The sequence below is a fragment of the Pleurodeles waltl genome, chromosome 3_1 (genome assembly GCF_031143425.1).
Source record: "Pleurodeles waltl isolate 20211129_DDA chromosome 3_1, aPleWal1.hap1.20221129, whole genome shotgun sequence".
Classification (NCBI taxonomy): Eukaryota; Metazoa; Chordata; class Amphibia; order Caudata; family Salamandridae; genus Pleurodeles; species Pleurodeles waltl.
The window spans coordinates 1,738,883,785-1,738,898,351 of NC_090440.1; the positions used below are offsets into that span (position 1 = coordinate 1,738,883,785).

Below are 14,567 nucleotides of genomic sequence, written 5' to 3' on the forward strand. Positions count from 1 at the left end.
TTCTTATCACTAGCAAAAGTCACTTTTCTTTCCTTTAGTGCACACCACAACCGTCTCACCTCAAACACTACAGGGAAGAACTCTGGAAATGTAATGTTGTGACCTGTTTTGCTCCAGTCTTCTTGCAAACATGCATTAAAGGCAAGACCTGCCTCCACCCTGTTTACTGGAAAAAGTTCCACTGTCCAGATCAACAGGTCATTCTGAAACCAAATCATCATCACTCTCTTTACCCATCTAAGAAACAAAGCCAAATACCTAAATTCTATCTAATCCTGTCTATAATCTTAATCCTATGGTTGGCTTTAGGGACTTCTCTCTCAAGGCAATCGCCACATGGCAACAAAAAGTTATGCTTGAAGCCACCACTTTGCATGCAAATTTCAGGTGGCCTAGTATTTGTAGTACTATCCATACCTTACAAGCATAATTGCAAATCCCCTTTTGCAGTAACCGTCACAGTTCTTGTACTTTATCCACAAGCAAAACACAAAAGCCACAGGCTCACGTTCTATGCCTAAACATGTGATGGTAGTGGCCAGACTTGCCATCTTCGACAGTGACAGGTGCACCCACAAATCTTTTCTACCTCTCTCAAAACTTTCATCAGCCATTGGCATTTGCCTCTATTGCTTGATCTTCCCACTAACAGAAAATGACTGAGTTAACAGCAGTTTTAGCTCTTATCCCAACACTACTCTCATCATCCACTCCAAGTATGTACTAAACGTATTCAGTATGCACGCCACGGAACATCCCAATAGAATTGCTTTGTTCCCTAATATCTGTCCTTCAAGCTATAAATCCTAAACTGGTCAAGTGCACTAGCAAGATTCAGAAATCTCATTTTATATGTCTTAAACCTGCAGTAACTTGGCATTTTCTTATCATTTTCTCTGCTCTGTCAATATTAGAATATGCTACAGAATATTCTTCTTGTTCAAGGAAATCACTCATGCGTTGTCTTTAGTCCACAAAAGGTAATCGATCACTTGGAATTCACTTTTTGCTTTCTTGGGAAAAGAAAAGGTCTGGTTGCAGAATGTAGGGAAATGGCCCTGCCATTTCAGGACCAAACAGAGTGGAAAGTTGGACTTCGAAGATGAGAGGATGCACATAGACGTGTGGAGGAGCACAATTGACCAGAGGTCTGGGCAGATGGGTGACTGAGAATGCACCTTTCAATCACCAATTACATTGGGCTTCTTCCTGGCTGCTTCAGTGCCTCTCTGAATCCTAGACACGTCAGACACTGTCACAGCAGCCTTCATCACACAGCCACTGGGTACTGATATTCCAGGACACTACTGTACCTAGGGCCTGCATTGCTATACGTGTGAATAAGTTAGGCTCAACTTGTCTGCTTGAAGGCAGGTCTTAGTAGCTGTGAGAGGCAGTTCCAGAGGCCTGCCCCTGTCACAGCAACATCAAAGAATAAGATATAGAGTTAAACAACTGCATGATCCGATAAATGAACCACACACTGTAAGTTTGCACAGTGATGGTACTTGTCACCTGCAAAACAACTGTTAGCAACTAGCTAAAGAGTAAATTACAACATTTCTTGTCTGGTTGTCACATTCCATGTAGCAGTTGTCTTACATTCCTTTGTTTTTTCTTATGTTTTGACCTTCCCAAGGTCTTGTTGCCTTACATTCCCAGAGAGATTTTGTTTACCTTTGTCCTGTCCATAGCTTCACTACGTACTTTTCTGCTTCACATTGTGTCTTTCTGTAGAAGACCTTTGTGAACTAGTTCTTGTCACTTTACTTCCAGCCCTGCAGGCTTCTTTTCTGAAGGTTATCGTCGTCATCCATCCAGCCCTTGCCACAGCAAGATATGGATCGATCTAAGGTCGCTGTTTAACAATTATATACACCTACTCAGTAAGCAGTGATAAAGTTGTAGACCATGTTGGTCCTGGTGTAGGAGAAAGGTGGAGGAAGTCAGAGTATGGAAGGAGTAGAAGGCATGGAGGTCTATATTGAATCTCATATGTTTTTTTATTGCTGCACCCTCCTTCGCCAAAGAACAATATGCACCAAAGACAGCACCAAGGTCCTGAAGACCGTGATACTGTGGGAAGGATGTAGATATCCATTACATTTAACCCAGCACCTTTCTTTTATAAGCATTACATTTACCCTAAAACTCACAGCACCAGAAAGGGGTGAGTTACACTGCATACAGTACTTAAGAAATTGAAAAGCTCAGAGTGTATGCCTCTTACCTCATAGACATCTCTGGGAGTCTTGGCGGTGCTGCTCACCCTGCCATCCCGAGGGGGGATCATGTCTCTTGGTTCACAGCTTAAAGGGGAAAGAAAGACAACTTTGTTAGAGAGGGCATTAGAGAGTTGTTCTGTATGCATGAGAACTCCTAAGAAAGTAAGGTACAGAGTGTGACAATGATAGCGCGTGAAAGGGAGTGAACATATGAGTACGTGAATGAGACAGAACGTCTACAATGTTGGGGTGTGTATGTTGACTAGGAAGATCACACTTATTACACAACTGTACATTGGGAGCTGTCGTCACTGATTTTATTCTATCTATGCTTTAAATATAAAGGTTTGTGTGCTTTTGGTTTGTGGGCTTTTGGTGCACAAAATGCAATGGTAGAAAAGCCCACATTTCATAGTGACCTGTGAAATATGGAGAATATTTCAAGGGTTCCTGTGAAATATGGGTTGCATCATCATACAATGACAGCTAATAACCCACCCTGCAAATCCTTACCATTGCAGGACCACTGGAATTAGGTGCCAATGAAGGAACAAATTGTGTTGCAGGGTTATCTAACTTACGTGGCAAAAAAGGCAATGTATGTAGCATTATGCAATACATAGTCTGGCAATATAATCTTGACCCATCTGCGCTAGAGTTTTTTTTTAAGGAAATGTGATTTTCTGGATAAGGGCTCTGAACCTTTTTTCCTGCCATCATGCAACTAGTTTCGTGCTTTTGGAAAATAATTTCCACAGCAAGGGGCGGACTCCTCCAGAGGTGACCGCCCCAGGCCATACCCAGGTGCGGAAGATTCAAGACCAACAAGAGCAAAACGAGTCATAATGAAAAGACAAGTTCAAAAGCTCCCATTTGAGGTGCCATGTTCTACTGAGACTTTGCGCCGGTCTCGCAAATCTCTTCTGATTTACAAGTTTCAGGCAGTGTGAAAAACACAACAAAAGTCAAACACTATAATGAGCATTGGGCATTGTTTTGAAGGCAAGGAGCTGTGACATATGCACCGAGTCCCTTTACGGAGGAAGCTCGCGATTCTCCGCGTTCGGCCAGGCACATGAGGGGTTTAGCACAGAGCATGGAAAGGCCCAGGCCCGACCCAGAGCTCCTGTTTGAACTCGTGTTTTTCGCAATTACATAAATAGTCGCACACACGCACTGTTTTCCTTACAGTCTAACAGTAATTTGAAAGGCAGACTTTGACCGATTTCCCCATTCCATACCAGAGTAGCAATTTCTACTTTCATTATTATATCGCCTCCCGTTTAAGGACAGTGCAGATTTAAACTATAAAAACCTAGAGATGTGCGTTTTGATTACAGATATATTTAGCTGATGTAGACTTGTGCTTCCTCTACTGTCCTTACCATTGCTGATTTTATTTTAGTGGTGAGATGGTATCAATTATGTAATTTGTCAGTTATGTGTAAGGCCACGGGCAGTGCAATGGGATGACACAGTTTCCACACATAAAAATAGCTGATTCAAGAAATCTTTTTTTAGTTTATTTCATAACCATAATGTCAATGTAACTGTGTTTTCAGAAAATATATGAAGTGTTTTAAATATTGATTATTATCATTCGAGAAAAGAAACATTGACATACTCGGTTCATCAATTAATGTTCAGGATTGTTTGACAGTAGGCTCCATCTAACTACTACAGTTTTATATTTCAGGATTTCCAGCGTTTTGCCATGTGCAGCAGGGGCTGGCCTGAGACCATGCCCTGTGCCTAACCCAATGTGCGGCAAATACCCTAACTGCCCAAGGCCTTTGGCCTTTGATTCTGTGCAGTAGGAGTTAGTGGCAGAACCTGCCCGGTAGCCAGCCTGCCATCCAACCTTCTCGGTGAGGAACCCCTTGCTGTAAATAGTTTGGCTGTGTGCAGTTGTAGCTATCAAATTACAGTTCAGTAAAACACATGGTGCACATGGCCTTTGGCCTACAACATCGGGAGTTAGTCACAGAGCTTAAACTTTGGTCAGGGCCTGTGCCCAAACTCTTATTCGGCCTACCTCTCCCAGCATACAGACAGAGGCCTTGCTTGGATGTTGTTGATTACACAGAATGGCCTGCGGCCATGCTCTGCACACAAACTTCCATTCAACTAACGCCCTACTGCACAAGGTCTGCAGCCAGTTTGTCAACTTTCTCTTTAGTCACCACACTCCCCTGCATCATTCCCCATGTTCCAGTGCTAATTTGTTGTGCAGATCACTCAAGAGAGGAAAAAAGTTATTAGGGGTGAAATAAAAGTGGCATTTCCCATTGTAACACTTAAAGGCATTTATTTTCTGAAGTATAGCAAATGAAACTGCATGTAATTACACTCGACATGGCGTAAAGATAGATTATGGATCAGTGCCGGATAGGCCTCCCTCCCCAATCCCACAAACAGCCCTTCCCCAGCATTCCCCCACTTCACCATAGGCAATAATACACACATCTTTTTGGGTTAGGGGCCGTAAACCCCCACTTTATTTTAGTTATTGACAAACAAAAGCAATTATCGTAAAATCACTCAACATTTTAATATTATAAGCAGTAACTCTTTGTATTTACAGCTATATTTACGTGTATAGCTGTCTAACCTTAACAGAGACGCTATTACATCCCGTTACCTAATATTACCTAAACATGTTCCTGCCTATCACAATTTAAATCATGACTGGTCCTAATAGTGTCTTCTGGTCCCGGATCCACCCCTTCCTTCTACGTAACCCTTGGTGGGTCATATCATAAAACCAGAACACCACTGACTGATTGTGGAATTGCTCAGGCCAAACCAACAATGCCAAGAGGATTGGAAACAGCTCAAGAAAGCCAGTGTTAGCAACCAACCCAGAATGCACTCATTCCTAGAGTCACGGTCGCCGACACAATGCCTTTCCAAAAATGGCACCAAACCCTCCACTACCCGCTGCATTTGTAAAGAGACCAAGGGGGTTATTCTAACTTTGGAGGAGTGTTAATCCGTCCCAAAAGTGACGGTAAAGTGACGGATATACCACCAGCCGTATTACGAGTTCCATAGGATATAATGGACTCGTAATACGGCTGGTGGTAAATCCGTCACTTTTCCGTCACTTTTGGGACGGATTAACACCTCCTCCAAAGTTAGAATAACCCCCCAAGTTCCTTATTGGTCTTGGGATGTCTGGGACACACAACAATTCGATTAACCCCTTCGATGCCAGGCCTTTTCCCCCCTCAGGTGCCAGGCCTTTTTTCCGTTATTTGGGGAAGTTCGCGCTTAGGCCCTCATAACTTTTTGTCCACATAAGCTACACACGCCAAATTTGAGTCCTTTTTATTCCCAACATCCTAGGGATTCTAGAGGCACCCAGAGTTTGCGGGTTTTCCCTGAAGGAGACCAAGAAATTAGCCAAAATAAAGCAAAACTTTCGTTTTTTTTTTTTTTAAAAAAAAAAAGGGAAAAAAGGGCTGAAGAAGAAGGCTTGTGGTTTTTTCCCTGAACATGGCATCAACAAAGGGTTTGCAGTGCTAAAAACACCACCTTCCCAGCTTTCAGTAACAGGCAGACGTGAATCAGGAAATCCAATTTTTCAACACAATTTTGGCATTTTACTGGGACATACACCATTTGCACGATTTTTTGTGCTTTCAGCCTCCTTCCAGTTAGTGACAGAAATGGGTGTGAAACCAATGCTGGATCCTAGAAAGCTAAACATTTCTGAAAAGTAGACAAAATTCTTAATTCATCAAGGGTTAATTTGTGTAGATCCTACAAGGGTTTCCTACAGAAAATAACAGCTGAAATGATAAATATTGAAGTTGAGGTGACAAAAACAGCCATTTTCCTCCACGTTTTACTCTGTAACTTTTTCTTGTGATGTCAGAATTTTGAAAGCAATATACTGTTACGTCTGCTAGACTCTTCTGGTTGTAGGGATATATAGGGTTTATAGGTTCATCAAGAACCCTAGGTACCCAGAGCTAATAAATGAGCAGCACCTTGCAATGGGTTTTCATTCTATACCGGGGGTACAGAAATTAATTTGCTGAAATATGAAGAGTGAAAAATAGGTATCAAGAAAACCTTTGTATTTCCAAGATGGGCTCAAGATAAGGTGTTGAGAAGCAGTGGTTATTTGCACATCTCTGAATTCCAGGGTGTGCATACTAGCATGTGAATTACAGGGCATTTCTCAAATAGACGTCTTTTTCACACACTGTCTTACATTTGGAAGGAGAAAATGTAGAGAAAGACAAGGGGCAATAACACTTGTTTTGCTATTCTGTGTTCCCCCAAGTCTCCTGATAAAAATGGTACCTGACTTGCGTGGGTTGGCCTAATGCTCACGAAAGGAAACGCAACATGGACATATCACATTTTTACATTGAAATCTGACGTGTTTTTTCCAAAGTGCCTAGCTGTAGATTTTGGCCTCTAGCTCAGCCGGTACCTAGGGAAACCTAGCAAACCTGTGCATTTTGTAAAACTAGACACCTAGGGGATTCCAAGATGGGGTAGCTTGTGGGGCTCCCACCAGGTTCTGTTACCCAGAATCCTTTGCAAACCTCACAATTTGGCCAAAAAACACCTTTTCCTCTCATTTCGGTGACACAAAGTTCTGGAATCTGAAAGGAGCCACACATTTCCTTCCACCCAGAGTTCCCCCAAGTCTCCCAATAAAAATTGTACCTCACTTGTGTGGGTAGGCCTAGTGCCAACGACAGAAAATGTCCCAAAACACAACGTGGACACATCACATTTTCCCAAAGAAAACAGAGCTGTTTTTTGCAAAGTGCCTAGCCTTGCATTTTGGCCTCTAGCTCAGCTGGCACCTAGGGAAACCTTGCAAACCTGCACATTTTTTAAAACTAGACACCTAGGGGAATCCAAGATGGGGTGGCTTGTGGGGCCCTCACCAGGTTCTGTTACCCAGAATCCTTTTCAAACCTAAAAATTTGGCAAAAAAACACCTTTTCCTCTCATTTCGGTGACAGAAAGTTCTGGAATCTGAGAGGAGCCACAAATTTCCTTCCACCCAGTGTTCCCCCAAGTCTGCCGATAAAAATGGTACCTTACTTGTGTGGGTAGGCCTAGCGCCAGTGACTGGAAATGCCCCTAAACACAACGTGGACACATCACATTTTCTCAAAGAAAAGAGAGCTGTTTTTTTTTTTAAAGTGCCTAGCTGTGGATTTTGGCCTCTAGCTCAGCCGGCACCTAGGAAACCTAGCAAACCTGGGCATTTTTGAAAACTAGACACCTGGGTGAATCTCACCAGGTTCTATTACCCAGAATCCTCAGCAAACCTCAAATTTCGCTAAAGAATCAAATTTTTCCCACATTTCTGTGTGGGATCACCGCACCGGGGCAAATTTCCTACCACCCAACGTTCCCCTCAGTCTCCCGGTAAAAATGATACCTCACTTGTGTAGATGGGCCAAGTGCATGTGACAGGGAAGAGCCAAAAACATGTCGAAATTGAGGGGGAAACAAAGCGGGTCCAAAAGGGCAGTTTGAACAAAAACATTTTTAGGCTGACAAGTGCAGCAGAATTTTTATTGGTATAGATGAGACAATTTTGGGTGGTAGGAAGTTTGTGGATTCCTGCACATTCCGTAAGGTTCCATCACAAAAATGTGGGAAAAATGTGTGATTTCCAGCAAAGTTGGAGGTTTGCAGGGCATTGTGGGTAAGAAAATGGTGCGGGGTGCATGTGAAGCACACCACCCTGGAATCAACCAGATGTTTCGTTTCAGATGTGTCTAGGTGCTGTGGATTTTTCTACCTGGCAGCGTCCCAAAGTCCAAAAAGTGCAGCCCTCACCATTCCAAGTGGGACGATTTTGAGAGTTACCAAGCTCTCATAGCCCAAATGTAAAACCAAAACCCCAAATAATCAAATGTCCTCTTGCTTGCCGTGGGATAAGATGTTTTAGTGTGCAGGGGAGAGCTGAAAGACTGTTACCCCCTTCAGTTGGGGTGGGGGCATAAACAGGCCCATACTGGTTGGTAGCCACCACCCCACTATTTTTTGTTTGTTTTTTAATTTCCTGGCATCTAGTAGACTTTCTGCCCCCCCCCCCCCCGGGTGTGGATCAGCGGTAATTGCCCAATCTGCCCACTGGTGGGCAGAACAACATTGGCCCCATTTTTTTAGGGTGGGGGTATGGCCATAGCCCCACCCTCTTATTTTGAAAAAAAAATCTTCCCTAGTCTTTGGTGGGCTTTCTGCCCCCCTTGGGGGCAGATGGGCATTCCAAAAATGGGCCGATCTGCCCCCAAGGGGGGCGGATATGCCAACAGTAATTTGCCCCCATGGGTGCGACTCTTGCCCAAGGGGTTACCCCCCCAAACAAAACACACACATACACACACACCAATCCCTGGTGTCTAGTGGTTTCTGCCCCCTTTGGGGGCAGTTTGGCCTAACAAAAATAGGCCGGTCTGCCCCCGGGGGGGCAGAAATGGCCTAAAAATAATTCCACCCCCCCCAGGAAGCGATCCTTGCCTAAGGGGTCGCTCCCCACATATAAAAAAAAAAATGAACAAAAAAATGTATCCCTGGTGTCTTGGAGTTTTCTGCCTCCAGGGGGGGCGGTAACGGCCTAAAAACAATTTGGCCCCCAGGGGAGTGACCCTTGCCTAAGGGGTCGCTCCCCACACATAAAAATAAAAAATAAACAAACAAAAAATTATCCCTGGTGTCTAGGGGATTCTTGCCCCCCCGGGGGCAGATCGCCTACTTACATTAGGCCGATCTGCCCCCAGGGGGGGCAGAAATGGCCTAAAAATAATATTGCCCCTAGGGAGCGACCCTTGCTCAAGGGGTCGCTCCCCTTATTGAAAGTACCTAAAAAAAAAAAATCCCTGGTGTCTAGTGTGCATTTCTGCTGCCTGATCGCATCGGGATCGGGCAGCAGAAATGCTGTGAGAGACAAAAAAGGAAAGGAAAGGTCTTTCCTTTCCTTTCTTGTCCCTCCCGCCCCACCTCCCGGTTGGAAGAGAAATGCAAAAGCATTTTTCTTCCGGGATGCTTCCAGTGCAATCCGAGGTGTCCTCTGATGAGGCCAGTGCGCGATTTGCATGCTGACATCATCAGACGTCACTTGGGGGGTGGGGTTAGAGGGTTCGGGGTGGAAGAGGAAGCAATTCCCCTTCCATCCCCGACTGGGGTGTGTGGGCAGGGTGCAGGACGAGCTGGTCTCGTCCCAGGCACACGGAAACCGTGTGCCTGGACGAGACCAGCTCGCCTGGGGAATCCTACAGGTTAAAGTCACGCAGAAATGACTCCCACATTTTCAAATCCTGTTTGACCTCACTGGATAGCCTGGTGTGGTGATGCTTCACCTTCAGCCCGACATGGCTACGGCAATGGATTGGGATCAGGAGAAGGGGCACCCCATGGAAATGATCCACAGCGTGAAATTGAGCTGTCCAACCAAAACCTGCAACTGGTGAAATGTGACCTTCTTAGTTCCCAGGGATGAAGCAGCCCATAGGCATAAACTTATCTAAGTAAAAGGCTCCCTCAAATTCAAAACATAAGAAATCCTGAAGATGGACCAGGAGCAACCGGAAAGCAGACTCAATATCAGACTTTGCCAAAAGAGCCCCCGGGTCCAAGCTCCCGTAGCATCTGGACCGCATGATCAAGGAAAGTGTACTTAACCATGCATAAAGCCCCATCAAATGCCTCATTCATCGAGTGACCCTTAGGAGTTGACAGGTATGTATCAATTTGAACTCCCTTGGTTCTTTTTAGGAACAAAACAAACCCATCTAGTGGAACTACGTCAAAGGGACCCACCACCTGACCAAGACTCAGCTCTTTTTGGATCTTTGCCCTTGCCACCCCGGGTTGGATCTGAGAGATTGCTGATTTTCACATTAAGGGGAGCCCACATAACCTTCTGCTGGAATCCTGAAGCCTTCCTTAAAACCCTCATTCAATGTCAGTGCTTCTGAATAGTTAGTGTAAGTATTGAGCCAATGAACCATTGCCGTTAAGTTAACTGAGGAGGAAGCTTTGCAAAATTCAATCTGGTCATTCTTGGTACCATTCTCTTTGGACTTTTTATAAAGCTTGGATTCTGGATGGGATGCCAAATCACAGAACAAACAGCAATGTTTGAATCTACAGCTTCCCAGAGGTTGGGTTGAAATACCAACAAGCCCCCTTCTTTGTCATACTCACCGGGCCACTAGCGGACCCCGTCCCCTCTCAAAAGGGCTGGTTACTGTTAGCATCTGTCCGCTTCATATAACGCAGCAAAGTGGTGCTATTAATCTGGTCCCATCCCAGGGTGGGCCTATTGGCTTTAATCCCCGTGAACTCTTTATCATAGTCTTTCCAGGCCAACCCACCATACTTGTCATGAGCACGCACAATCCTATTTTGATAACAAGCCAGCTAAGCCCCTAGATCGGTGAAAGATTCTGCCATAAAGGCCTGATAAGTTGAGAAACTCCTAACCCAATTCACCAGAGTTTCTTCAACTTTTTTCTTGTATATCCAATGGCCACAGTTCCTAGAATGTGAACATTCTGTACAATGATTGGCCTCCTTTTTCTCAGACTTATCATCCAGTAAGTCAAAAATGTCCACATACGCACCCTTCCAGATATTCTCCTCCACCTCCACTGGCACATGCAAACCCAGCTTGTCATGCTCTGAGAAAATATCAACCAAACCCACAGCTGGTAAAGAGGGGTTAGTACCTGAAGTCGCCGCTCCCTGAATGGGGGGAGAAGTCACTGCAGATCCCTTGGGCACGCCAACACTTAACAAGGTACCAGATACAGTAGGCATTTCGCTTGTTGGCTGTGCAGGAACACCCCCAGCCTGTTATTCCCAACTCCCTGTCAGACCTGCAGTAGCAGCAGAGGAGGTCTCATTAAGCCCTGTGGTGGGCCCAGGCCAAGCCGAGCCCCCTTGTGACCCTTGACAGCCATTTGCATTACCAAGATGGGCCAATAAGCACCTTGCCATCTCTAAAACATCACCTTCACCAATTTCTACCAAGATGCCCCCCACTAACGGGGTCGACAGCACTCCCACCTCCGACATCCAAGGCAACACAGTTGTTAAATTAGCCACCAAATCTGGCTGAGCAAGCCCTCCCACGAAGCTCACCCCGGTAGCCATACCCCACCAACGTTCTGCACGATGCCACCAATTGCCACCGGCGTCGTTACCACTGTGGCATTACCCTGTACTGCAGCCTGGCCGGAATTATCAGCATGCGGGATAAGACCCACAAGCGCAGCTACCATGGAGGGCCCTGTTACCACTGTGGCATTAGACTATACAACTGCCTGCACTGAGTTACCAGAGCCAGGGTCAGACCCACTGGTGCCGCTATCAACTGGCTAGTGCCTTGAACCCCTTGCATACCTGGGTCACCAGCTGCCTGCCCCTTCTTACACCTACCCTGCCAACAGGCCTTCATTTGGACTGGAGGAAATTCCTCCTTGGGAGGCACTCCCAGGCCTCTCGGCCTGCTCCGCAGGCAGCTGTGACTTCAAAGATGTGATGGTCTGGTCTATAACATCCATCCTGAGCATTAATGCCTCTACCAATGCCTCCGTTTGTGACTGCTTGGCACTACCCCTCGCATTCCCAGACATGATGCTCAAAATACCAATACCTCACCAAAACAGATCCCGAAAAAAGGCAATTAAAACATCAGCAAATAATGCAATGCGAGCTACCCACAACTGGTAAAAGCACTGCTCAGTGCCAACATCCGACAAAATATTCAGAACACAAGTCACTAGCCCAATGTCAAAACAACACACTGCCTTGATTTAAAAATCTCCTAAGAAAACACCCCCTGGGCAACAGAGTAACTCTAGAGCAGCCCTGCTTTGCAGAGTAAACCAAAACAATACCACTAATGCCAAACAAATTAACTCTCCTCCCACAACAAAATGCTCCCTCATCTGCAGCATCAGAGCCCCCACTGGAGCCTCCACCAAGTAAACTCAGGCCAGGTGAGCAGAAATTCTTCAAACTAGGCACTCTCCGGCAGGGGAAAGCTGGGCTGCTGTTTTTATTTTCAAGTGCACAGTGCGAAGTGGAACATGTCTGTGAGGGAAGGCGATCAATTACAAAGCACAACAATTCCAAAGTGCGTGGTGTGGGTCAGGGAGACAGTGTCCTCTGCGTGGAATGAAAAGACCCGCTTGACGATCCATGGCCCCTTTTATGGGCGGAGCTGACATGCACAAAACATATGCATGACCCAGAAGCACTAGAAGTGCTGGCGCAAGGACAAATTACTGTGCCCCTTGTTGGGGGATCAGAGGTGCGTTGCGCCTCCACCCCCACTCAGACACCCGGCCCTGCGTGACCCGCCATATGTGCGGCTCCCCTGAAGATGGGGGAGCTGCTTACTTTTTGTTCGTAATAGGCTCTTTTTGTGATTTGTGTAAAACCATGTAGAATTTTTGAAAATTAAAGTGTAAAAAAAGAAGTGCTGGTTGGGGTAATTGTATGTATATACTGAAATACTGAGTTCATGAACTGTTCAGAAATGCAGATTTTGAATTTGGGAAATAAATCTGATTGGCTAGGGTACCTGTTTTTCCCCTCTCATGCGTATGGTTGAGAACCTCAACTGTCATAGATTGAACGTTTGCTATTGCTTACCTTACAAGAGCATTTTGACTTGAGAACCCTTTCCCAAACCTACACTGGGGACAAAATATCACAGTGAGCAAGAGACATCGGCTTAGTGGGAGTATGAAAACCGTTCCCTAGTCAAGGACTGGACACAAAGTAGGCCTTTTCAAAATTAGCCAAGGAAAGGGTGGCCCCTACCCGTAGCCATTGCAACATAATGCACAATCTATTACATGAGAAAGGTGGCAGGTGCCTCATTTAGAGGGTCACAGGTATGAGGAAACACCCACAGAAGGGAATAAACCTCATTTAGCAATCATTGTAGTTCCTAATTGAAGATACAGACTGCATTTGAGAAATCATCAAGACAACAAACTCATTGTGACATTAGGATCAAGATACAGGTCCAGAGTCAGAAGTTCTAAAAGGAAGTTCATCCAAACTACATGAGAAAAACGTATAACTATAGAAAAAAGAGGCTAAGCAAGACTACAGATCATAAAGGTTAATTCCAAAGAAAGAATCTAATCTGCTGCAAAAAATCATCAATAAAAATGTACAGCTAGTGGGCGAGGAGTGCGACGACCAATCAGCCAATGACTACGTTGCAACACAGCTTGCCTTCCAAAGGCCACCTTATATATGCATTAGCAGAAAGTGGCCTCATAGGAAGGGTCAGGTTTCCGTACTGGACCTGATGAAAGCCCATTCATGTCTGTGTTGATGAAAAAGATAAAACGTACCACAAGACACACAGAAATCAGGGGTGACACAGAAAAGGGAGTGAGAGAGAGAAGTCCAAGACTGGAAACCACTATCCAAGTTTTCGTCTTTTACAAGGGACAACACTACTCTGTCCGGATGATACAGTAATAAGTAGAAAAGACCAGCTGGAAGATCGAGGGCGTACAATAAGTATAATAATACCGTGTGAGCAGCAAGGAACAAATGACAACTGATATAAGCCTTACCGCTTCCAACAGTAAATGGTGGTAGAACAAGCCAACAGCGAACCCGGAATCTGGGCAAGGTTCCCAGCAATTGTGAACACTCACATGTAAGAACATTTAATGAAATAGGAGTAGAGATGGCACAACCAACAATACAAGAGGAGGAAAGGACTAACAAGAATAAAGAGAACCTCAAAAAGTTAAAAACAAAAAAACAAACAGTAAAGGGAGTGCAGAAAAGGGTGAAAACCATAGCAAGATTCACAAGGCTAATGCAGGCATATAACATGTTGCTAGGCACACGGCTAAGTTCCCAAAGTATCTAAATAAAGCTTTACCCATCTTGACCTGGCAATGACCCTAACACAGCAAGTATGTACATGTGAGTGACTAACAGTGGTCTAATATGCACATCTCCACCTCCATCGACCTGTCTTCCAGCACCTCCAACACCAGGTGTCTGTCTTATAGCCTGAATCCTGAAAGGAAGAGACACTGATGCATCTTTGTTGTTGTAGCTCCTATATCTTCAAATGGAGAGACCATTATCGTGGAGTTGGCACTTTATATGGTCATACTTGGCTCTTGATTGTGAATTTCTGACATCTAGTAGCCCATGAAAACCAAACCTAGTTTGAGATACCACACACCACACAGTTTTCTAAATATCCAACACCTGCCCTCCACACTCAAATATCTTTAAGAGACCCTGCTGAGTCCCCACAGGTGCAGATGAACAGAAGCAATTCAAACAACCAGAAGACCCTGCTCT

The 14,567-nt window shown here is 45.0% G+C and overlaps 1 protein-coding gene across 1 annotated transcript in view; it reads right to left on the reverse strand.

Moving 5' to 3' along the window:
- LOC138285560 (uncharacterized) overlaps nt 1-14,567 on the reverse strand; it is a 999,550-nt gene that overhangs the window by 442,058 nt on the left and 542,925 nt on the right. The window contains exon 7 of the mRNA XM_069225654.1: nt 2,231-2,309. Coding sequence (XP_069081755.1) covers nt 2,231-2,309 — 79 coding nt within the window. The remainder of the gene's footprint in view (nt 1-2,230; nt 2,310-14,567) is intronic.